Source organism: Canis lupus, chromosome 16, assembly GCF_048164855.1.
Source record: "Canis lupus baileyi chromosome 16, mCanLup2.hap1, whole genome shotgun sequence".
NCBI lineage: Eukaryota > Metazoa > Chordata > Mammalia > Carnivora > Canidae > Canis > Canis lupus.
The window spans coordinates 57,141,427-57,167,146 of record NC_132853.1 but is presented as its reverse complement, the minus strand read 5'-3'; the positions used below and the strand labels follow the sequence as shown (position 1 = coordinate 57,167,146).

General features: G+C 56.3%; 1 protein-coding gene across 2 annotated transcripts in view; it reads right to left on the bottom strand.

Moving 5' to 3' along the window:
* The window catches only part of MGAT5B (alpha-1,6-mannosylglycoprotein 6-beta-N-acetylglucosaminyltransferase B), a 70,790-nt gene that overhangs the window by 20,087 nt on the left and 24,983 nt on the right, over positions 1-25,720 (bottom strand). For both annotated transcript variants that reach the window (XM_072781733.1, XM_072781734.1), the window contains exons 4-10: positions 24,237-24,352; positions 23,656-23,729; positions 22,491-22,661; positions 21,536-21,700; positions 20,510-20,679; positions 3,531-3,662; positions 1,988-2,121 (exon numbers count right to left, since the gene is read on the bottom strand). In XM_072781733.1, the coding sequence (XP_072637834.1) occupies positions 1,988-2,121; positions 3,531-3,662; positions 20,510-20,679; positions 21,536-21,700; positions 22,491-22,661; positions 23,656-23,729; positions 24,237-24,352 (962 nt within the window). The remainder of the gene's footprint in view (positions 1-1,987; positions 2,122-3,530; positions 3,663-20,509; positions 20,680-21,535; positions 21,701-22,490; positions 22,662-23,655; positions 23,730-24,236; positions 24,353-25,720) is intronic.

Sequence of the window (25,720 nt, the reverse complement as noted above, 5' to 3'; positions counted from 1 at the left end):
GAGTGGGGAAACACCTGGCTAGACCGGGAAACAGGTCTGCTCGTGAATTCCCTCCTGGACTTGGTATATCATTAAAACCTGCAAGCCTCTCTCTTCCTTTCTTTGCTTTTAAATTTCTTTAATTTATTCAACCAATTAACATTTACTGAGGACCCTGACGGGCTCCAGGGAGATAAAGATAAATCAATCAGTGGCCCCCTTTTTGAGTGGTTCATAATCTTTCGGGGAGTAATAAATGTAAAAGCAAATAACTCTAATATACTGCAACATACGGTTTTATAGAAGTGGATTTAAAAGGCTCGAGTCGTGATCTTGGGGTCGTGGGCTCGAGCCCCGCACCAGGCTCAGCATGGAGTCTGCTTGTCCCCTTTCCTCTGCTCCTCCCCCTGCCTCTCAAATAAATAAACAGAATCTTTAAACAGACAAACTCTTTCTGCATGACATTCCCTACCTCAAGAATCTACAGTGATCCTTGAATCACGATATTTGGCGTAAATTCAGGAAGCGGTGCCGGAAGACCACACCCTGTGCCCCCAGATCCTCCATGTCCCTCTTACCAGCCTCACATCCCGATGCCTCCCTTCTGACTGAGCTAACCGCCCCAGCTCTGCACCCGCCTCTGCTCCCTGCTATCACACACGCTGATTCCGCAGCCTGGAGCCTCCCCACCGCTACCCGCACCTGCCCTCCCTCCAGAGTCGGATGCCCAGACAGCCAGGTGACCTGGGTCCTCTGGGCCTCCATTCCCTCCTCTGGGCTCCAAGGAACCTGCCCGCTCCCCACCCCTGCTCCCCTACGCTTCTGGGATCCAATCAAGCCATTACTTATGTGTCCAGAAATTGCATCTGCCTCTAGGATGTCCTAGAACCTGCCGAGTAAGATTAAAAAAAAAAAAAAAAAAAGGGCCCTAAGCATCCCAAAGAGGTGCATTAATTTGACAGGCTAAATAAAGACTGGATACTTTACTTCTGAGCAAGTTCCTTGGGACCTTAGTCAGTTTGCTCTTAATTTAGATGCATCCCAACAAAGGTGCTTCGCTGGCTTTCTGACCCAGAGCCTTCAAAGAGCCACAAATTAGATGTGCAAGACGCTGCTGGAGGCAGATACACTGACGACAATTAAATGTGACAGCTGATAGCCTCCCAAACGAGGAGAAAAAGCACCACATCAGTGACAGGAGAAGGGGCCACTTAGCAAGGGCACACGGCTCCGCACACCTCTGCTGTCCCCAAAGGGCAGGCTTGGAGAGAAACGACCCGTCGTCGTCGTGAAAAAGGATTAAGTTATTTTCACCACGCTGCACGTAAGGGGCAGGTCGGCGTGTGTATATATTTTAGAGACTCATTAAAAATAGCTGAGGCTCGGCTCTAACCGCGTTCCTTGCCTGACGTCCACCATCGGAGGGTTTCCACGGGGGCCCCCAGCCTCACTTCCCAGTCTCTCCCATGTTGGAGCCTGCTGGAGCTCTTGTATTTCCAGAACCTTCCAGCGCTTTCCACATCTGTCTCCACTCCATCTGCCCCCGCCCCCCGCTTGGAGGAGCCTGCCCGTCCTGCCCCTTTGTCACCCCCTAAAGCTCTCCAGTGTACTTCAGGCCACTCTCTACAAGGCCACCAAATCCCCTTTGTTCTGGAACATGTGCTCAGCAGCTCTCAGAGAGCGGTGTGTGATTTTGGAGGCAAAGGCCACATCCTCCGTGTTGGAAAGGTCACCGGATTTCTGGGAAGCCAGGCTGGAAGCCCCCACCCGGGCGGCTCCCTCCACGCTTCCTGCTCCCCAGACACCCCAAGAGACTTCCTCTCCGGCTCACACACTTGCTGAAGGGCGAATGAGGCTTTCCGGGAACAAGCAGATGCCCGGTCGGCCCCACTCCCACACCTGCTGGGGGAGGAGAGCCAGGCAGGAACCAGACTCTGCTTCCTCCCATGCCCCCCCACCCCGAGAACCCCGAGGAGGCCCCACCTGCCCCTGCGGCCGGGACACTCACGGAACATGGTCATGAACTGCTTGGGGTTGAGGTTCCAATAACCCCAGTTGGTCCGGTAGCCGTGCAGCGTGGCGTACTCCTCGTGGTTGTACGCAGGCTCTGTCCCGAAGGTGTCAATGACTCGGATTCGGCACCTGCTCCCCGCCCCGGGGTGAGGGGGTACCAGGAACCAGGGTCAGCAACCCTCCGTGTCTCCCCAGGCTGGGGTCCCCCCAGGGTGGGCGCTGTAACCAGCTGGGTACTGGGATGTGTGGTTGGAGCTTGGGCTCAGCCATCACCGAGCTGTGTGACCACAGGCAGGTGCCTTAACCTCTCTGGGTCAGCTCCACCACCTGTCAAGTGAGGGTAACAGCCCAACCATCTCGGGGTTGTAGGGCTACGCCTGAACTGCAGACCAAGGCTCAGAATCGGTTAGTTATTACGGCTGCCCCAAGGCACCTAGGAGGGAGCACTGCCTGGAGTGGGGGTCCTTCCCCTCTGCCCCGGGGGTCACCTGCAGGATCTGCACTTTCCCAAGCAGGCAGCAGCAGTCATTTGAGTTCACAGCCCCCCTGCCCAGGAGCCTGACACCCCCAGGACGCCCCGGGCCTATCTGGGCCGCGATGCAGAGGGGCAGGGCCCTGGGGGACCGACCAGCCCCGGCCACGAGCCCACCCTTGGGAAGGTGGTGCTCTGAAGCCTCCTCGGCAACGCAAGCTTGGCCACTTCACACGCACCTCCCGGCTGGGCAGAGGCGCTGTCACAGCTGCCAAACCTCCCCCTCGGTCCGTGCATCCCAGCCTCGGGCGTGGGCACCCGAAGGAAACGGCTGAGACTCAGACGCCCCACTCCCCCCACCCCAAGGAGCTCCCTCCTCGCCCCACATCCTTCCCGGTGACCCGGAATTGTCCACAGACTGCTGAGGTCGGCACTATTCCCCCAGAGAAGGGGCACGGGGTGGGAGGCGGAGGCAACGAGTGCATGAAGAACACGCATTAATAATAAAAGCAATAACACCGCCTGTCACTTTTTTTTCCCCTAATAAAATCATGTGGGATAGTCAACGGGACCGGAGCAAATGTAATAAATAGCAGGGCTCTCTGTGCTAAATTAAACCCCGTATCCTGCTGGCTGCAGAGACGGGGAGAGATGGCACTGGCCTTCCTCCAAACCCTGGGGCATGGAGGGGGGGAGGATAGGGGGTGCTGAGCCCCCACAAGCCGAGGTCACGGCCCCAAGCAGTGTCCCATCCCTTCCACTGCTCCCGGCAATTCCCCTGCGCACCTCCCCCCACCCCAGCCCCTTCCAGGTCACCTGTGAGCCCCACCCCGGTCTACCCTGCAGCAGAGGGGCATTAAAGAGACCCCCACCCTGAAGACAGTAATAGGGGAGGGGAAACAGAGGCAGGGTGAGCCTCCCCCCACCCACTGCAGAACCTGGGGCAGGGTGGTGCCCCCACCCTGGGGACCAGCCGGCAGGGCAGGAGGGGAGGCCTTCTACGGGGCACGGGGTGGGGCTGCCATGTGCCGGCACCACCCCCACCCGCCCGCCCGCACCCCCTTACCGGTACTTCTTGAAGGACAGTCCCATGTGCTGCTTCATCTGCTGTAGGCCGTGGTAGTCGGTGTAGATGAGGTCGAAAGGCAGGGGCATGGTGAGCGGGCAGTTCCCCCGGCCTGGCGGCACCCCTAAGTTACTGAGAGAAGAGCCCTTCAGAGTCTGAGCCCCAGGAGGGACCCAGGGGCAGCAGAAATCCACCTGCCCAACCAGCCCTGCGTCTAGGGCCCCTGGAGCCACCCCAGTTCTTACAGCCCAGGATAAACACGGGGGACGGGGCACTGTAAAGGACGGTGAGATTGGCACATGAGTGCTGGCAGACTTGAAAACAAAGTGAACAGGGTGGCCATGTCCAGTTGCACAGGTTTTTCACTGCACAAGAGATTCCAATGAGAGGAAGTAGGACTGACACCCAGCCTGGGCTCACTTGCCAAGCTGTGCCCCCTGCCTGGGCTACCGGCCAGGGGGAAGAGGCACCTTTTGCTCATTTGCACAAATGCGCTCCCTGCAGGGCTGTGTCCACCCAGAGGGGGCACCTTTATCTAGCGTTAGCAAATTGCCATAAATGCTCGCTAGGGTTCTCAGCGCAGCTTCAGTGTTTGAGCAGAAAGTCCTGCCTCGGAAGATATAAATCCGCTCTGCTGACCGGCTCGTGGCCCTCAGAGCTGCCAGCCCCGTCCCACGGGGTCACCCTGCCTGCCAGAGCATTCACACAAAAGTGTTCCTCTGGTGACCCAGGGCCAGGGCCTTTGGGTCATCTCTCTGGAGCCCAGAGGACACGGCCACGGCTGCCAGTGCGAGTTCCTTTGCCTGGGACCCTCTGCGCCCACCACCCGGGAGCCCTGGCTTGGGCTGACCTCCTCCATGGGGTGGCGGGAGGCGCTTACATCACTCATTCAGTAAGTCTGACCCGAGCCCCTGAACCAGGCAGGGAGCAGAAAACCCCCCTTTCTTTGGGGAGCCCGCAGCAGCCACCCACCTCCCCTGAATTCCCATCTCCCTCGGATTTGTGGCCCAGATTCCTGCGCTGGGAGGGGTCCGGGAGACCTCCCCGTGGGCCCCTTCGGGGACCCGTGTGAAGAGCAGGCTCGAGCAAGGTAGGTGAGGAGCTCTCTCAAGCGAGGTCACTGGCTCAACGGTGGAGAAGGGCCGCGATGGATGAGCTCCCCGGGTCACATCTCCGGCTCCGAGAGCCTGTGCAAGCCAGGTGGAAAAGTACCAGCCACGCTGCACGCATCGCCTTCGGAAGCCGGGGAGGGGGCCATGCCTACACCGTCCCCTGAGCCCACTGCCAGAAGCAGCGCCTTTGCAATGAATTAGGGAAACCAGATGACAGGGCCATGATGGAACGATGTCAGGAGAGGCTGTGTGTGACCTGTGGTGGGGATCGGGGCATCAGGGCTCGGCTGTGCCCTGCAGAGAAGGGTGGCAAGAGGGGAGGGGCTTTCCCTGTGCCTGCTCCCCACTAGCCAGCGCCCCCAGCCTCACCCAGCCGCCCCATGCCAGGTGCTAAGTGCCGAGAGGAGAACACAAAAACCTAAGGACCAGCGTCTCCAGGTCTCTAACCTACATCCGGAACAGGGGCCAAGGGTTCCCTCCCCAACACGTCCAGCTCCCACGCGGCCCCTCCGTCCCACTGGACCACCCCACGCGATCGATGCTTAAAAACCAGGACTTATAAGGCAGAGAGCAGGCTCTGTAAGCTTTGCATGTGCGTGGAAACACCCAGAAAGCAAAAGGAGAAGGAGCACAGACCCTGGGGGTCTGGAACCATCATGGATCACGGCTCCGGCAGCCTGGACACCTCATGAAATATTTGGTGGTATTTTTAAGTGTAGAGCAGATTTTGCCTTTGCACTCTGTGGGACATCCCTGTTGTTTCCTTTCTTTTTTAAAGATTTTATTTATTTATTCATGGGAGACAGAGAGAAAGAGAGAGAGAGGCAGAGACACAGGCAGAGGGAGAAGCAGTTTCCACACGGGGAGCCTGACGTGGAACTCGATCCCAGGACTCCAGGATCACGCCCTGGGCCGAAGGCAGGCACTAAACCGCTGAGCCACCCAGGGATCCCTGTTGTTTCCTTTCAAGCACAAGCTTTCTCTCACCCCCAGAACTCCTCCGGCAGGACTAATGACCCACAAAGAAGCTTTCGTTCTGGGCTACAGCAGCTCCGGGCCTAGACAGCCACTGTCACCCCTCCTCACTCCCCTGTGCTCCCCGGAGAGCCTTGGACAGAAGGATAAAGGGATGATGCCTCCGTCCCTTCCTCGCAGAAGCCAGGGAAGGGGGTGGATGCTCCTCCCACGTGGAATTGGGGCCTGGGAAAATTAATGAACAATCCTGAAAGTATGAACTGTAGGTGGGTCTGCTCTGCAGGACGCTCTGTCCACGTTGCATTTCTGGTTGGTTTCCAGGCAATGTGTCCCCCTGTGGCCACGTGTGATGCCAACAAAGTCACGGGGGGCGGGGGGGTCTTCCTTTTGTTGCCTCAACACCGCTCACAGCCCCGGCCTCTGCCCCAAACCCCAGGACCACTAAGAGGCCAGCGGGGCAGCTCGCAGCTCTCCCCTGGGAGAAAGACTCCCTGATGCTCTAAGGCACATGATGTCACCTTCATCCTGGGGGGGGGAGGGTCAGGGGGCTACAATCTTGAACACAGGAACCATCCTGCAGGCTTTATGGTTTATCGATTCATTAAATCCTTTCATCCGGGCAACAACCCTGCGAGGTCAGACCCATTCTTATCTTGCTCCCTCTCTTTACAGATTAGGAAACAGAGAGGCTGAGCGGTGGGCCGAGGACTGCACAGCCAGGAAGCTGTGGGCCGGGACTGGAACCCAGAGCCCACACTCCCACCCGCTCAGCTCTCCTGCCTCCCCAGGCGGCAGACTGCATGACAGTGGATGGTAGGACCACTGCGACATCCCTGAAATCCGAGCCCCAGCTGCCAGCAGAGTGGGCTCCAGGCCCAGTTCCATTGCTAAGCCCGGGAGGAGTCATAAGCCTCCCGGAGTCTCACTTTTCTCCCCAGCAACAGACCAATAAAAATGACTCCCTCACAGGGTTCCCGGTAGGAGCAACTAAGGCAAGGTGAGTGCAAGTCCCGCTGATTATCATTTCCTCTCGTCATCACTTCTGGACGCACGACCCCCTCACTTAAGGCCCTGTCGTCTCTCACCTTGAGCGAGTCTTGAGATAATTTCCTCTCTGCTGTGTCCCTTCAATCTTGACTCCTTTCTAGAAAGATCTTTCCACAATGTAAAGCCGGTTCTAACCCCTCCCAGAAGACTTCTCACCTCCTGGTCCTTGCCTCCTCCTCCAGGAAGCCTTCCTGGGACCCCTGGACAGAGAGAGGTGCTGCCTCTGTGCTCCCCCACTGCCTGCTTCAACCCCTGCCCTGCACTGTCCTGAGTCACCTCCATACCCACCCCCGCCCCCTGGGGCCCATGAGGCATGGGGACAGGGACAGGGCCTCTTTGGAAGCCCAGAGCTGGGACAGGATCTGGCCAACAAGCTCCTGCTGTTCAGGGACAAGTAAACAAACCCATGAATCAGGTGAACCGTCTTAGGAAGAATTGGCTTCAAGATTGAAAATGAGGCCAAGGAAAGCATCTCCGGGGAGAGAGAGAGACAATCCCAAGGCTGACGGGCGTCTTGGCTCTCGGCTCTCCGGAGGGGAGGGGAGCAGGCTCCCGGGACACCTCGGGCCAGGGACAGCACTGGCCCCGCGTGCCCTGCCAGTGCCAGAGCCATCCCACAGGAAGGAGAGGGAAGAAACCCGCCCGAGCCTGCGGGTCCCCCTCCCAGGAGGAGCTAATGAGGGGCTGCCGGGGCTCCCCAGCCCTAGAACACAAGGCTTTTCCATTCCAAAAGACTTTACTGGAGAGAAGCGTCTGCAGCTGCTCATGACTCTGGTCACAGGGCCTCGGGGCCGCCGGGAGGACAGCGGAGAGGGTCAGCGCGGGGAGGGGCCTGTGCTTTCATGGCTTGTAATGTCAGCTCGCTTTTATGGGCAATTTTACACTAAGTGGTTGGTCGGAGCGGTGACATGAGCTGAAGAATGCTGGCTCCCGACACCTTTGGCCGAAGGTGCCCTCGGAGGCTCGGCGGCACAATCCCACCTTCCCAGCTGACTCCTCTAAAGGCCCCTGTCCAGATGGCTGCTTATTTCCAACGCCAAGTCCCTCATTCCTCTTTGGATTCTTGGCCCAGGGCTGTGTCAGGGGCAGAGGAGACATCGTGGAACCTCCGGCGGGACCACAGGGGTGTGGGGTGGGGTGTCAGTCTATAGGGAGAGACAGCAGCTTCCCACGCAGGGACTTCACACACGGCCACTCAGCACCGCCTGCTACAGTACAAGTGCGTGGGAAGGATGGGGAGTCTACATGGAATCGCCAAATTTGGTGGCTGGAGTATATTTCTAAGTGTCCCCAGGCCATCTGAATGGGAGTCTCAATCCAGGATGAAAGGGGTGGGGGAAGGGGGTGACCTAGGGAAACAGTGCTTTTCTACAGCTCGCCTGGCTAATTGGGGCCCCCACACCCAACCCAAATTCATCCACCCATAAAAGCCACCCTGGTGGGAGGGCAATGGAGAGTTAGTGTTTAACGGGGACAGAGTTTCAGCCTGGGATGATGAAAAAGTCCTGGAGACAGATGGCAGTGATGGTTGCATAACCCAGTGGATGCACATAATACCACTGAACCGCACACTTAAAAATGGTTAGGACAGTAAATTTTGTTTTGGGTATTTTACTATAAATTTTTTTAAAAGCCAAACTGTTCACACTCAGTGAACTGTGCCCAGCCCCACAGGGATATATATGCCCAGTACTCTGCCTCCTAGGCATGCCCGCGTCCCCATCTTCTCTAGCACCCCCTGGACTCCCAGCTGGCCATCATGTAGGGACAGCAAATATCCAGAGAAGGGGAGGAGACTCGGTTTACTCTCAGCTAAAGGATCAAAAGGTAGGATGCGTAGATGGGACAAGGAGACAATGAAAACAATGATCTATGGTCAATTAGGGGGGAAAAAATCCTCAGGGTGCTTAGATGGTGCAGCCAGTTGAACATCCGACTCTTGATTTTGGCTCAGGTCATGATCTTAGGGTCGTGGGATCGAGCCCTGCACGGTGGCTCTGTGCTCTGCGGGAAGTCAGCTGGAGGTCCCTCTCCCTCTGTCCCTCCCCCGCTCTCTCTCTTTTTCTAAGAGAAAGAAAGAGGAAAGAAAGAAAGAAAGAAAGAAAGAAAGAAAGAAAGAAAGAAAGAAAGGAAGGAAGGAAGGAAGGAAGGAAGGAAGGAAGGAAGGAAGGAAAGAAGGAAGGAAGGAAGGAAAGAAAAAAAAAGAAAAAAAAAGAAAAAAGAAAAGAAAGAAAGAAAGAAAAAAAAAGAAAGAAAGAAAGAATCCCTCTGGGAATCCTAATGCTGAGTTCTGGCACAATGAAAAGCACTCCTGGGCATGAGCTCCATGGCGAACTTGCTGGGTGGCCTTGCACAGACGTTAGATTGTTCTGCTGTCCGCCTCCACTCCCCTGATATGAAGCTCGGACAGATCTCCACCATCCCTTCCAGGCTAAAAATTCTCTGGTTTGATTTCTCCCTGTGCCTTTGGTCTGTGGCTGGAAATAATCTCTCCAGGTAGGGCTCAAATTCCGGAACAAAGTATCCTCTCTCCCTCCCTCTCCTCGCTGTGTGGGAAGGACCTAATTAAAAAGAATTCTCACAAAGTGCTCAGAGATCTTTGGCTCCAGGTGCTCAGTGCACACAGGGAACTTTTACTTTTTTCCTAGACTCGTCTCATCGCAGGGAGCACACTGGCTGGGGCAGCGCAGGGCCTTTCTGCCTCCCCGGGGGCCTGGTATCCCTCTGACCCCGGCCAGCACCTGTCTCCCGAGCACTAGGGCATTGCCCGCCCCGTCTCTCTCCCATGGCCTGTTTCTGGAGCAGGCCACCGCCTCTTCCCAAGAGCAAAGGGGGCCGAAAGAAAGGACCCCAGAGAGTTAACTGGGCATCTAAGGAACTGCTTGGGAAGGGAAGGAATTCTATTGTCCTGCAGAATTTTCTTCTCTCGCCCAGAATGTGTTTTTGCTTTCTGGAGCGGCCACACCGCCAGAATACGCTCCTTAGTCAAAAGCCAAAAAAAAGCAGGGGCCGGAGGTTTCTAAAAGGGAAGTATAGGGAGCAGCCTCCCCCACACACGCTGGGCAGCCTGCATAGGGACCAGGGACCAGGGTCCAAGGCGACACTTCCCCCCAGCATTCCTTCCGACTATGCAAACTGAGGCTAAGAATAGGGCCGTGGCTCCCAGGAGAGCTACATGAAACCACAGACTCCCTCCAGCTCCGAGCCAGGCGAGGAAGTGGTCAGAGGAGGAGGAACACATCCCTTTGCTGCTCCGTCTCCTTCCTTGCAGACAGGCCCCAGTTTACATAATGGATGTCCCTGAACGCTGAGCGCAAAGCCAGCTTTTCTCATCTAAGCTATGCTTTCAAGGTGGCAGGAAGGTGGCTCCGGGCCCGGTGCACGTCACAATCACCGAGACCCCTGACAGCTCCTGATGCCCAGGTCCTGCCTTGTCACTCAGGGCTGCGGCCTGGGCGTCAGGATGCAGGTGTCCAGGCTCTCAGGTAACTCTCATGCCCCTGGGGCTCTCAAGATTCTTTTTTTTTTTAAAGACTTTATTTATTTATTTATTTATTTATTTATTTATTTATTTATTTATTTATTTATTCATGAGAGCCACAGAGAGAGAGGCAGAGGGAGAAGCAGGCTCCATGCAGGGAGCTCCATGCAGGACTCGATCCTGGGGCCCCGGGATCACGACCTGAGCCCAAGGCAGATGCTCAACCACTGAGCCCCCCAGGAGCCCTGGCTCTCACGATTCTATCCAGTCCCACAAGCCTTTGAGAACCGACCAGCCAGCCCCGGGGGGCACCTGTACCACCCTAGGTTTCTGCCAGCTTCACTGGACTAAATAAGCTCCAACCCAGTCCCGGCCTGGTTCTGAGGCCGGGGCAGCAGGGTGTTGCCCATTCTGTGGGGGCCGTGGGCTCCAGGAAGCCCGTCCCCTGTCCACCTACCTGTTCTCCAGCCACCATGTGACAAGATCTCCCTTTTCTCCGTACTTGGTGGGGAGAGAACAGTGGACCCGTCCTCCCCTTGCGAGAACCCGTGGCCCCCAGGACTTGAGGACACGCTCATACTTCCTCCCAGGACCAAATCCTGCCTTGTTACCCTTCCTTCCAGAGCTTCAGAAGGCAGCCTGTGCCTCGTTTCTGACCTCACTTCCCGAGGTCCTCCACCCCACCTGGGCCTCCTTTAAACGTCTCCTCTACAGCCCTCTGGGCCCGGTGTGGACCAGGCCGGAGCCGGGAGAGGTGCCCCGGCCACCAGGTCGGTGCTGTACTGTTTGTGGGCCAATGTCCAGGCTCGGTGACACTTGCAAGAAACAGATCCCCACCCCGGGGGCTCAGAGCAGCATGGAGCGGGAGGCGAGGGGTGGCCTGGGAGGAGATGTCTCTCCTGGACTCTAAGGGGGGCTGAAGGCAGGGGCCGGCGCAGCTCGGGGCCCCCAGCAAGGTCCCCGACCTTGCCCAGCGATCAGGGGTGCAGACCCGGATCCCACGGCACAGGAGATTCAAACACCTCCTTGGAAAACAAAACAAAACAAAACAAAACAAAACAAAACAAAACAAAACAAAACAAAACCACCTCCTTGGAATCCAAGGAAGGAGAAGGGAAAAAGGAGAGAGGAGAGGAGAGGAGAGGAGAGGAGAGGAGAGGAGAGGAGAGGAGAGGAGAGGAGAGGAGAGGAGAGGAGAGGAGACGGACCTTTTTTTTTTTTTTTAAAGCATAAATTAATCATTTGCCTCTCATCTTGGGATGTGTGGCTGGAACGTGTAGCAGGGAGAAACGACCACTGCTCACAAGAGTCCGTTAAGTGCCACCCCTGCTAGGTGGGCTCATCCTCCCTCTTTCTAATCCATGTGCTTCATGTGTTATACAGCGTTTCAAGGATCCAGAAAATTATAGAAAATAACGTAATGACATAATGAATACCCTGTGTTCCTCCTTCCCAGCCTCGTTAAGTCTTAACATTTTGCCATATTTGGTTCAAATTTTTTCTTTCCTCCCCCCAAGGGATAGCACATCACAAATCCGGGCGGAGCCGGGGGTGTGTCTGTCTTGTCCATTGTCCTCACAGTCGCCACCCTGGGCAGCCCCAGCCCTGGGCAGCCCCAGCCCCGGCCTGTGCTCTTCCCTTCCTGGGGTCATCCTCTGGGGTCATCCTCTGGGGTCGTCCTCTGGGGTCGTCCTCTAGGATCGTCCTCTGGGGTCATCGTCTGGGGTCGTCCTCTGGGGTCGTCCTCTGGGGTCATCCTCTGGGGTCGTCCTCTGGGGTCGTCCTCTGGGGTCGTCCTCTGGGGTCGTCCTCTGGGGTCGTCCTCTGGGGTCAACCTCTGGGGTCATCCTCTGGGGTCGTCCTCTGGGGTCGTCCTCTGGGGTCGTCCTCTGGGGTCATCCTCTGGGGTCGTCCTCTGGGGTCATCCTCTAGGGTCGTCCTCTGGGGTCGTCCTCTGGGGTCGTCCTCTGGGGTCGTCCTCTGGGGTCATCCTCTAGGGTCGTCCTCTGGGGTCATCCTCTGGGGTCATCCTCTGGGGTCATCCTCTGGAGTCGTCCTCTGGGGTCATCCTCTGGAGTCGTCCTCTGGAGTCGTCCTCTGGGGCCGCCAGCACCACGCTACCCCCTCCTGTGCCTTCAGCTGCTCCCTTTTCCAGCTCCTTCGGGAGAGCATTTAAACAGGCCTACGCTCTCCCGCCTTGGAAGGTAAACAAGCGCGCCTGCTATGGGGTGAGCTGTGTTCCCCCGAAACGTGGAAGTCCAAACCCCAGGACCCGGGAATGTGACCTTATTGGAAATAAGTCTTTGCAGAGGAGGAGGCTAAGATGAGGTCGTTATGTTGGGCCCGCACCCAGGAGGGGGTGTCTCTGTCAGAGCGGCTGGCGCCCAGGCACACGCGGGGAAGGCGGCCTCAAGGCACAGGAGAGGGAGGCCACCGAGGAGCTGAGGCCCACCGCGGCACCAGGCTAGGAGAGCGAGCGGGCTCGGGCAGGTTCTCCTCACGGCCTCCCCTCCGGCCTCCCCTCCGTAGCGGCCAGCCAGGGGCGGAGCGAGGCAGGAGGCAGACGTCCGGCCTCCACAACCCTGACACAATAACCGACTTTGTGGTACTTGGTTTGGGCAGCCCCGGAAGCTCACACACCTCCCCGTGTTTCCGCTGTTGCCTGCCCCTGCTCCCCTCACAGCGGGCTCCCCTCATGGCCTCTGCTCCCCTCACAGCGGGCTCCCCTCATGGCCTCTGCTCCCCTCACAGCGGGCTCCCCTCATGGCCTCTGCTCCCCTCACAGTGGGCTCCCCTCACAGCCACACTCCCCGCAGAGGCCAAGGCTTCTCCTCACACTTGCTGCTACCTCAGCAGCCTCCCCCTCGGCCTACAGCCCACCTATCTCTGTCGTGTGTCCCCACAGCTCTACCAAACTGAGTCTTTCTAGGGTCAACAACGATTTTCACGTGGCCAGCCTTGTTGGGCAATTTTCAGTCTCCTTCTGGTGAGCATCTGACATCACTGGCCACACCCTCCTTCTAGAGGCATCTTCTCCATGGGTGCCCATGGCTCCAAGCCCTCCTGGCCACTCCCGTCTCCTCTGCCAGAACCTCTTTCCCCAACAGGCCTTTCGCTGTTGCCATTCAGTAAGGCTTTGCTCCCAGGCCTCCCGTAGCTTGGCAGCTTAATCACACTTGCGTTCAGTGACACCACCCGCCGATGCACCATCGCCCTGCCGAGCCGCGGCCCCTCACACAGGAGCCTCCACACGGGCGCCTCTGCTTCGGCGGGTCTGAACCCAAATTCCAGGCCTTCCCTGTGTGTTCTCTTCTTCTCCCCCCAGAGAATCGCGGCCAGTCACGGGGGGCTGTGCTGGGCCGGCTAGTTCGGCCCGGTTCAGGCCAGTCAGAGCCAGTCAGAGCCGGTCAGAGCCGGTAGCGCCCTGAGGCCTGCCCCACCTGGCTCCCAGAGGCCTGGGCTGCTCGCAGGGACGGGGCTGTGGGGACGTGGGCCCTGCCTCCCTCATTCTCGGGGGACCCTCCCCAGCATTTCCTTCAGACAACAACAATGCTGATCAAACAAAAAAGCCAGAAGATTGATTTCCACCAAGTCCCCGTGCTTGACGGCCAAGCGTTGCCCCTCCTCGTCCTCCTATTTAAACATTCTCCTCTCAAGCTTTCATCATTTGCCAGTTAAGTCAACTAATTTTCGACTAAACCCAATTTCACTCATGGATGGAGGAAGAGCTCGGTAATTTTTCCTCATGCCATGTACTATTAATGATGCTTGAAATTATGCAAATAAAATTAATGAGCACGGCCGATTCTGGCCAGGGAGGAAGGGAAAGGCTTAATTCAAAATGTCCCTGGTTGGGGCACTGGGGTGGCTCAGTCGGTGAAGCTCTGCCTTCGGCTCAGGTCATGATCCCAGGGTCCTGGGATCAAGCCCCGCGTCCGGCTCCCTGCTCGGGGCGGGGGAGTCTGCTTTTCCCTCTGCCCCTGCCCGCCGCTCCCCCTGCTTGTGCTCTTTCTGTCAAATCAATCAACTTTTAAAAAATAATAATAAATAAATAAATACATAAATAAATACATAAATAAAATACCCAAGGAGGACTGGGCATTCAGGAGGACGGAGGCAGGTGCAGGTGCAGCCCATGGAGGCTCTGGCCCTGCTTCCCCTCCCCGGGAGCGCAGTAGCGCGATGGTGCTGTGAGGCCCCCTCCAGGCCCTTGCCCAGCACCCCTCGCCCCGGGAAACATCCTGCAGCCACAAAACTAGATGTGGGCTCTACGCATTACCCCAAACATCACTCCAGTGAGCTGGTTAATTAAAACACCAAAACACGAGGAGCAGAGAAAAGCGGCTCATCCGTCCAGCCTTGTTGCTTAGTCAGTGGTGAAGACATCTGCCGTGAACATCTGTGACAAACCGCATCCAAGCGGCAGCATCTCTGTCCCGTTCCCTTCCCCACGCGGGTCATTTAGCCAGACCAGGAAGGCGCTCTGTCACAGAAGCCACGCCGCGACTCCCAATTGGGATCGCCTTCACATCTCATTGACCTACTTCCCAGGTAACCAGGTGCTGCCCACAAGGAATGGCTCCCTAAGGCTGGGAGGTGAGGTGACCCGGATGATTCTCCTCCTCCCTGCAGAGCCCACAGCCACGCCACGAGTGTGTCCAATGGGATTTCTGCCCGTGACTCCTTTCCAGGCTCAGTCGGTCACCATCTTGTTATGGGTTGCACCACGTCCCCCCTAGAATTCATGTTGGAGTCCTAAGCCCTAGTATCTCAGAATGTGGCTTTATCTGGAGATGGGGCCGTTAAAGAGGTCATCAAATTGAAATAAGGCCATTAGGATGTGTCCTAATCCACTGTGACTGGCGCTCTTAGAAGAGGGGGGAACGCTGGACACAGACACATACACAGAGAGAAGGCCACGTGAAGGCGAGGACAGAGAGTGGGATGATGCTTCACAAGCCAATGAACATCACGGGTCACCAGCAAACCACCAGAAGCCAGGGGACAGTCTGACAGATTCTCCCTCACAGCCCCAGAAGGAACAACCCTACTGACACCTCAATCTTGGCCTTTTGGCCTCCAGGTTGTGAGACAACCCATGTCTGTTGTTTACGCACCCAGTGTGTGGCGCTTTGTTCCAGCTGCCCCAGCCAACTGACACACATCTGGATTGAAATCTCTGTTGGAAGGGAAGGCCCGCATTTAGGTCGCATTGGGGTGGTCCTGGCAGAATGAGCTCGAGGAGCTCACGGCCCTGGCCTCCATCTGTCACAGGGGCAAAGTACATCCAAGAGAGGGCATGAAACGAGGGACATTCTGGGTCAGCAGGTTCCCACCTGATGCCGTGGGTGAGGCATGAGAGGCCCCGCCATCGGGGCCACTTCCAAGGGGTGCCTCCTCAGCCCACCCCTGCAACCGAGGGTATCACGGGGGGCTTTCAGGTATGCATATGTGAGCCTGGGAGGAATCTGCACACGCTTTTGACTAGTCTTCTAGGGACCTGAGCCTGAACCTCAGGCCCTCACCCTGCCCTCGGGACCTGCACTGGAGACAGAGGACAGCTCTTGTGAACAAGCCATGAAGGTCAATGTCCCAACCCCACAGCAGCCCAGATCCTGGCGGTGGGGAACTTCAGGGGAGGCTCAGAAAAGCCACAGCCCCACCTTTTCCACTTGTCAACCTTCACTGCTCATTAGATCACCTTGGGAGCTTCGAGAACTTGATACTTGGAGCCACTCATCTCCCCCAGACCAATTAAATAGACACACCAAGAACAGGCCCAAATGTTGGTACATTTTCTAAGGCTGCTCTGCAGCCAGAGGGGTGGGGGGTGGGAGGGTAAGAATCCTCACCTGAAATGTATTCCAACCACAGCTGATGCTCTTAATTTTGTAGACATAACTGTATTACGTCTCCCGGGGAAGGTGGTTTTCTTTTTTCTGTTTTTATCCTTTTAGTTGTTTCAAAATTGTTTCTGATAACAGATTTAGAAAGCCCCTTCATGAGGCTATTCCCTGGGGTGTCTGGGCTGTTTACAACAGCTCTGCCCTGTCTGAGCAAGAGCATTCACTTGCACCTACACCCCACTGGGGACCAAGGACAGAGCTGTCTGAGCACAGTCCTGGGCCTGCCCATTTAACAAACTGCAAATCAGAGATGCGATAACCTCTCCCCGGAGCCCCTGCTTCTGGGAATTTCAGACCCACATGAGTCTGGCATGAAGTGACATGTTGGCCGGAGGATATGGAGTCTCTGCGGGGTGTGTGAATGTGTGTGTGTGCACGCACCTGTGCATGCATGTGTAGTGTGCTGCATGTTGTGCACAGGGGTGTGTGCGTGCACATGTGCAAGGGTGTGTTCGCCTGTGTGTGGTGGTATGAACCTATGCATAGAAATGTGCATGTGTGTATACGTGCATGAGCTGTGCACACAGGCATGGGCGTGCATATGTGGTTGTACGCTGGGGCATACACGCATGCACATGTGTGAATACATGTGGGTCCGTGTATGTAGTGAAATAAAAGGCAGCAGGAGGTATTTGAGATCTTGATACTTTACACTAGGGCCTCACTTTCAAGACCTCCTCAGTGCAGTGACCTCCCCCTTCACTGCTCTGGCCCTGTTATGAGCAATGGCAGCCTCAGCAAACATAGGCTCAGTGCCAGGCCCAAGAAGTGGCCAGAGGAGGAAGTGCTCTGGGCAGGTAAGGACTCAGGATAAAGACTGAGGCAGGAGATACCCCAGCATGGGTTGAGAAGCAGAGCAACTGAGTTAAACTCCCATCTCTTAAGGAGACTTGTCAAATACTTGCTCTCTCATGAAAGGATGATTCTCTCAGCGTGGTTGTTGGGCCGTCACAAATGCATGGGAGAGGCCTTCCCTCAGGGAGCAGTAAAGGAAAGAAGTTCTCATGTCTCTGGCCCCAGAAGATGCACAGCCAGGAGGGAGGAATCAAGCTGAACACCGTTTGATAAACATGAATTCATCTAATCTTTGAGGCAGGTCAAGGTGTCAGCAATGCTGATAGGATGCTCCACACTCACGGGGGACTTTGTGTGTGTGGCAGAGCCTGGGATGACGAGTCCAGACAGACTTCATGTCCAGGAGTCTTCCCACTGCATCTTGGGGTCTCTGGTAACTTAGGGGACAAGAGCCCCTAGACCCTTGCTTGCTGCTCTGCCCTAGGCAGGTCTGGCTCACGACTACCCACAGCCCTTGACTGTGTCATCCACAAACTGCCCAAGACTTCTTTGACTTCCAAGACACTGGGTCCTTTTTCTCCTTCCTCCTCCTTACCACCACCATCATCCCCCCATTTGACTTTCCTGTAGGAAGTTTCAAGGCCAGGCAAAGATGGTTCTTTTCATCATTTGCAAACATTAGCAGCATTCTGCTCCACAGTGTTGATGCATCTATGTCTTCTGTTCAGAAGGAGCTGGGGGTGAGCAGCAATGTGTGCTGGCGGGTGGCGAGTGGGCACACACAGCCCTGAAGTGGCCCGCACAATGTGAACAGCTTGGTCTGACGATAAAATGCCACCAGGGTGAGAGCCACAGTGAGGGACATGCTGGTTCCCTTTCCCAGCGCTGAGAAGCTCATCTACGGGTTTAGCACCAGCACTCGGGGACAGCTCCCCACCCAGGTCCTTCCCACTGGGGGGACATTCAGCCAGATTTGGGAGGGGGTGTTTCTCTTCCCAGGTGGCACCTCTTCCCCCAGAACCCACTGCCTGCAATCTGGGATTGTGCTTCCCAATACTGCCACAATCGTGCAGCCCATCATTACTCCCTGTCACCTTCTCCTTCTCTATATACTGTTCCTCTCTGAAGACACTTTTCAACTTTCCTAGGCCTACTGGAAAAGTTCATCAGCCTATAAGAATGACTCCAGTGGTGTGAATTGCAAGCCATGGGCATAAAAACCTTCAAACCAGTAGGTTATTTAGTGGTCTCCCCCTACTCAATACAGCTGGTCCTAGTACTGCCCTCCGATCAAGGTCATGAGAAGCACTCCTTGATTTACTGGCAGGCTCCAAGTTGCAGGGGAAAACTGCAGGGGCTGAGTAGCTGCCCGAGACCACGCTGACCTAAGACTGTCAATGGCTTTGTCCCCATCAGCATCATCCTCTCTCCAACACTCCTGTGCTATGGAGCACCAGCATTCATGGCCAGGACAAAATGCTGATCAGAGAGAGACATCTAGAAGCAACAGACCATCAAGATGATGGGTGGGCTCTGGACAAGAATGACATTTTAGCTTGAAAACCACCCTCAGGGAATCTCTGGGTGGCTCAGCAGTTTGGCGCCTGCCTTCGGCTCAGGGTGTGATCCTGGAGTCCCAGGATCGAGTCCCACATCAGGCTCTCTGCATGGAGCCTGCTTCTCCCTCTGCCTTTGTCTCTGCCTCTCTCTCTCTCTCTCTCTCTCTTTCTGTGTGTGTGTGTGTGTGTGTGTCTTTCATGAATAAATAAATAAAATCTTAAAAAAAAGAGAAAAAGAAAAAAAAAGAAAACCACCCTCAGAGTAAGTTAATAGGCTGGTGAAGAAAAGTCGATTTGTAGGCAACAACTCTGGGGCCTTTCTTAGTCATGTCTTATGAGAAAGAGGAATAGAAATCCACAAAGCACAAACCCCTAACCATAAAGAAAAAGAAAAAGATCACTGGCTTTAATTACATTAAATTAAGGCTTCTGTTCCTTGGGCTCCACCAGGGAGTGGGGTGGAGAAAGAAATGACAAAGACAAGCCACAAATTAGCAGAATATTTTTAAAAAGATATAAATTGCATGGGCTTTATATCCATCATATATAAAGAACATCTACAACTCAATAAAGAAAACATACACGACCAAGCAGAAAGATGGGCAGATGACATGAGTGGGTATTTCATCAAGAGGAGAGAAGGATAAGTAAATGACAGAATGCTCAGCTTCAATAGTTGTCCAGGAAATGCAAGTTAAGAACCTAACAAGGTATCATGACACCACCCGACACCCTCAATTAGGAAATCTAATACCCCTACATATGGGTGACAACCTGGCCACTGGGAATCTCCAATGAGTGGGGCTAAATTGGGCCATCACTCAGGAAAACAACTGGCATTACCTTACAAAGCTGAATTTTCACACAACATCAGTTCCAGCAATTGTACACTTTATACTGAAGAGAAACTCAGTCTACACCCAGGAGAAACTGTGACACAGGTACCCCATGTACAAGAACATCTACCATAGCATCACTCAAAACAACTTACAAAAGCAGGGAGAACATGCCCACAGTGTAAACACTGGAAAATAATTATGGAAAAAATAATATAATGAAATCTCATACAGCAGTGAAATTGAACAAAAGAGAGCCCCATGGAACAACATGGATGAATCTTTGAAACATAATAGTGGGTGAAGAAAGCAAGTCTCAAGCATTACATACAGTAGATGCCATTGACACAAAGCCCAAAGCAAATAAAACTAAACCATATACTATTTATGAATAAACCTGAGTATGAAAACAAAAGAAAAAAAATCTGATGTAAAAACAAAGAAATAATAAACACAAAATCCAAGTTGCAAGTTTCCTCTAGGGGGAAGCAGAGGGATTCATGAGAGAAGGGGCACCAGGTGGACACAAGAGTCCTGGGAATATTTTTTCTTTAGATTGGATCACAGAATCATGGGAGAACCCCATCCTAACACTTCGTAATAACATCTGTTACAGACATTTTTGTGTGTATCAAATATCATAGAAGAAATGATAAATAAATGAAGGAAAACGGTCTATATTTCTATATCCCACAAATGCAGCAGTTAAACCTAATCAGACTTGCATGCAGGCATGCACACACACCCACACACACGCACACACACACACACAATCCCACGCCCTCTCGTCACCATTTCCCACCTGCAAGAACATCAGGGGGACTCTGGAAAGGGAAGCGTCGGGGAAGGGACAGGCATCATAGGCCCACCTCATCACCGTGCAGGTCTTACCAGCCCCCAGAATAGGCCCAGGAAGGAGCCAGTTCCAGAAGAAAACCCCCAAGGCTCCACCAGGATGGCAGGCATATAAGACACTATCTACATGACACGGCTCAATTCCCCACACCAATATTTGTCAGCCACTGAGTGCAAATGCTGGGACACCTGTTGGCCCAAGATGGAGACACGGACCTTTGAACAGCACCATGCAAATATGCCTCCTTGGTGCATCCCAAACATGACCAGGTACCAATGTGGAGGAGGAGGAGGAAATTAGGAATGTCACTATCCACTGTATACCACAGGAAGCCTCCCAGGGCCCTGCAGGTGGAGCAGGGGCTCCTGGGAGACAGCTTCCCCTTCCTCCCCTCCCCTCCCCCGGCACTCACCTCTGCAGCTCCTTCAGGGACACTGTGATCCGCAGGCCATGGCCCAGGACATAGAGAGTGGCCAAGATGTCTGCCCACTGCACCATCTCCCCCAGAGGCCCGCCCTTTAGCACCCTTGGGCTGAAGACGTCACCAGACTCCTCCGTCAGGAAGCCGATGTGAACGAGGATCTGGGGAGGACACAGGGTCAGCGTGGAGGAGCAGTAGCACTTGCCCTGCCACCCCCAGGGAGACCCGGCCAGCAGCGGTGGCTGTCTCCAGGCTGGGCCTGGGCAGGCGCTTTCTGGCATCAGCAGGGGGACCAAGAGGCAGAGTGACCACACTGGGCACTGGGGATCAAAGTGAACAAGATGGTCACGTCCCGCCTTCAAGGCGCTTACGTTCCAGATGGAAGAGGTAGACAACAGTAAACACAGACAAGAGATATATTCATGAAATGAGAGGGACTCTGAAAGAAATAAACAGGTGATGTGAAAGTCAGGTAAATATTTATTGGATGGATGGATGGATGGATGGATGGATGGATGGATGGATGATGGATGGGTGGGTGGACAGATGGATGGATGTGAATGGAGAGATGGGTGGATGGATAGATGCGTAGATGGATAGATGGGTGGATGGATGGGTGGGTGAATAGATGGGTAGATGGACAGATGGGTAGATGGATGGGTAGGTGGACAGATGGATGGATGAACCTACAACCTCCCGCAAACAGGCTACATTATTCCCAATATTCCAGGCAAATGGCATGATTTTTCTGCCTGAATAGAACAAGACATCTACAGAACACAGAGCCCCTAAGTGGTGGAGCGGAGGGTTTGTCATTCTACCCCAAACCTGAAAAGGGCCAAGGGCCACCACATGCATCTATCCTGGACTCTGCCTCCCTTGCCCCAGCTGAAATCCAAATAAATTCCATAAAACCTTTTCAAGGGCGGACCCGGTGCCCACTTGGAGGCCTGGGGCCCTGAGCTCATTTCCTAAGCTCTCTGGGCTCAGCAACCTGAAAGCACAGAGAAGTAGTACCTGCTTCTGGTCCCTCCAGGCGCTTCCCAGCTTCCGTGCCAGCCGCTGGGCAGCCAGCGCCCACTGGGCCGTGAGCCGCTTGGTCCGTTTCTTCATGAAGATTAGAGACTCCTTTCCACTGCCCATCAGCTCCAGGAGGTGGGACAGGTTGCTCCGGAAAACTGCCTGGAGGGGCACCCAGACATGGGTTCTCCAGCCCTCAGCCCCGCAGCCGCGCCACCATGGTCACCTGCTGCCTGGGGGCAGGGGCCGGCACCCTCCCTGGGAGGCTGGGGCGTACTCTAGCTTCTCCTGCCCTGTATAAGGGCCTGCCAGCCCCCACAGTCGGGGAGCCCTGCTCTCACCCACCAGCACCAACCCCCCAGCCAAGCCTGCCTCAGCCCAGCCCTGGTCATCCTTCTGTCCCGAGCCCTTTTGTGTGTGTGTGTGGTGGGGGTAGTTAGCAATGACAGTTCCCAGGGGTCTCAGGTGCTACACGGAGGCCGCGAGGGTGCTGGTCAGAGCTGGCGCTGGGACGGCAGGGAGGCTGGGCCCCCTGAGTGGAGCTGGAGTAACTGGATGCCCTGAACAAATTAACTGCACTCCCTAGACCTCAGAGTCGCCATCTGTTGTGTGGCCGCATAAGGGACTGCTGGGAGGTTTATGTACAAATGAAGTGTCTGGAAGCCTTCCAGGAACGACAGCTATCGTTACTATTATTCTAGTCCGTTTAGGGGGTGCCTCCAGGGCCCCAGCTGGCCCCTCAGGTAGGCCGAGTTCTGCAACATCGCCAGAAGGTGGGACGGCACAGTCAGGCTGGCAGGCTGGGACGTGCCCCCCACCAGGCACAGCTGGTCAGCCTCATTTTACCAGGGGCAAAGGGGTCCTCCTGCTGTCTCTTAAGGATGCCCCGCCTGAGGAGGCCGGATGACCTGTCCACCAGCCCCTCATGGGCCCACCCACTTCCCAGGCCTACCTGGACTTTGGGGAGGGGCTTGGGGGCCGTCTGGGTGGCCGTCTGGTTCCTCCAGGGCAGTGGGGGACAGAACCACTCAACCTCGCTGAGGTAGATGAGGAAGGAGCACTCGGTGCCGTCCACCCCGAAAAAGGCGTAGCAGGGGTCAGAGGTCCAGCGGGCACGCATCCACTGTGGAGAGGGCCAGCCTAGGACCAGGGTGCTGGCACCAACCCCCGCCCCCCGGCAGGCTCTTGGCAGGCACGTCCTTGGGGACCCGGTCCCTCAGGACAGGGCCTCTGGGGCACACATTTAGAGATGCAGCAAGGGCCAGAAACAGAGAAGACAGAGACTGGACCCGGCCCTGTGCCCTGGTCACTGGGAACCTCAGGGAAGGCCGAACAGGACCACCATTCCCCAGGCCCAGAAAGAGGAGGACCCTGGGAAAATAAGGCCAGGTCCCCACACACTCAGGGAAAGCTCCAGGGCAAACAGCGGGAGACGCGGCAGCTCAGGGCCTGGCTGGTCTCCACTGGGAGCAGGTTCCATTGAGGCCAAGGTCAGGAGCAGCCTCCAAGGACAGGAGGGCTGGAGCCAGAGCGGGCCCCGCCCACAGTGATCCCCACATGTCACCGAGGAAGGGGCCTGCTGGGGCCACTGCTCTACCCTCTGAGGGGGTTCAGAACCAGTGAGGAGCTGGCTTCTATGGTGTGGGCTGCATTCCCAGATGGACGGGCTCCATGCAGCCATGGGCCCCTGGAAGGGAGCCCCCAGAGGTGGAGCTATCTCAGTCCAGCTGGTTGCAAGGATGGGGAGGGATGGGGAGACAGGCCCACTCAAGAGATCTAGGCTTTGTCTGAATGTGTTGGGACACAGGCTGCTGGAGGGGTTATTAACCGTTTGTTTGCAGGAAATCTGTTTACTGAAAACCCTGAAACATGATCATCCGAGGTAACTTGGGTTGGTGGGCCAGGCAGACGGCCCAAGCAGAGAGGCGGTCACCCCACTGAGGCTGGCCTCTGCCAGTGGGTACCAGGGTCAGGGGCCGGGGGCCGGGCAGAGAAGTCCTCACTAGCAGAGACATCCCTGCCAGGAGCAGAACCTCAGAGCTAGTCTGGGGCAGGGTCCCCAAAGAGGAGGCTGCCCCTGGGTCACTTCTACCCCCGTCCTCAGCCCCGGGCCTCACCTCCACCTTCCCTGAGCAGTCAGGGAACTTGGGGTCACTGGGAGCCTCGCACTGGTCCCGCCGGCCTTCTGACACTGCAGGGGGAGAGAAGGTCAGCTTGCTGAGGACCTGGGTCTAGCAAGGAGCCCAGTGACGGGTGGGAGAGGCCTGGTCTGCAGGGGGAGGTGTTAGCTCGGGAGCACCTCTCCCTTGAGTCTTCTCACCTGAAAGGCCACCTGCCAGGGGGTCCCCAAGCCTGAGCTCCCTCCCCTCCTCTGCCACTGGCCACCACCCTCCACACGGGCTTTGGAACCAGCGAGGAGCTGGCTTGAATGGCTATGACCAGGGTCTCGCTAGGCAGACCTCAAGCACCTGCCCAAATGTAACCCTCTGGGGGGGCCCCCAGTCTGCTGCTCCCCACATCAAGAAAAATGGAAGGGGCCACCTGGAGATTCCAGGACTTCTCAGAGCAGGTCACGGTGCGGTGAACCCCAAGTCACCCCGCTTAGAGCCTGAGGCAGGAGCCAGGAGAGCGGCTGTGGGGAGCGGGCAGGGCCACCCGCACGCCGGCCTCCCAGGGGCAGAGGGGCCCGGGCCCCCACCCTTGCTGTGCAGGAGCAGGCTGTGGCGCAGGATCTGGTCCACCTTCACGGCGATGTCCGAGACGTTCTGGGCGATGGCCTGGATCCGCTCCATGAGGCCGGCCCCGGGGGCAAACCTAGGGACAGAAGCCGGGGCGGAGTCGGTGGCCTTCGGGAGGCCCTGGTGCACGAGCACGAGCGAGGGCAGCCGCCGGGCAGCGCTCCTGGCACCCGGAGGCCGCCCCAGGATGAACCGAAACGCCGAGCCGGACAGCGCTGGGCGTGGAGGCGGAGGCGTGTGCACGCTCCACCCCGGCTGGGGGGCGGGGGATTCTCGAACCATCCATGGGACACACGCAGCCGCGCAGGCCAGGCATGTTGCACGTTCATGCCCACGTGTGTGCGCCCCCCGCGCACCAAGGGGCAACGACTGCGGCTACAGCAAGCAGAGGGGCTCGTGCCAGAGCCCGGAGGGGACCTGGCCCGGGACCCCCAGGCGATGGGGGCCCTTTCCCGGGCATGGCCCGCGGCCCCGAGTCTGGTTCTCTGTTTCCTCCCGGAGGGGCTACATTGTGCCCAAATAAATTCCACCCAAAGCAGCCTGGGGACTTGCCAACTATTAAGCCTCTAGTAAATTATCGTTGGGCTCCTGGGCATGAATCCCTCCCAGGATCTGAAACGCATTTACTGCCACTAACATCACAGCCCTCCACCCTCCAATACTCGCCTTGCCTTTATTTTTGGAGAATTTCTTTCCTGCGGTTGATTACTACTCAACCCTCAGAGAAGTTTACGAGACGCCACCCGCAGGATTTATCTCATTGCAGAGGCCTGCGCGGAGATGGACCCCACTCCGGCCGTGCGGGGGCTTCCTCCACACGTCGCTTGCTCTCCCCGACACGTTAATTCTGTTCCTTCGCACTCGGCCCTCGGGCTCTGCGCACCCTGTTTAAGCTCCATCTACCCCGTTATGAGGACGGGGGCTTTACTGCCCCACAAAATGGGAATTACAGGAAGGAGGTGTCCCCTCGGGTGATCTGTCCACATGTCCCCTCGGGCCACCCTCCTCTCCCGCCACCACTGCCACCTCCTGCAAGGAGAGGACGAGCTGTGGCCCCATCCCCAGAGGGTGTGGGAGACAGGTGGGGACAAGGCAGACATGGGCACAGGGAGGGTGGCAGGAAGGGGCAGACGAGCCCTCGATGCACACACATGTATGTACACACACACACTCAATCCCGTCAACTCTCTCAAAACCAAACTACTGGAAGGTGGCATGCCTCTCTCGGCTCCCTGTGGCCACCGTAACAGCACCACAAATTCACCCTCTCGCAGTTCTGGAGGCCGGAAGTCCAAAATCAACATGTCAGCAGGGTGGGTTCCGTCTGGGGGCCCCGAGGGAGACTCCCCCAACTTCTGGGCGCATCACCCAGCCTCTGCGTGCTATCACTCGGCCTTCTGTGCGTGTCCAGATTCTCCCATGGTGCAGGGACCCGGTCACTGGA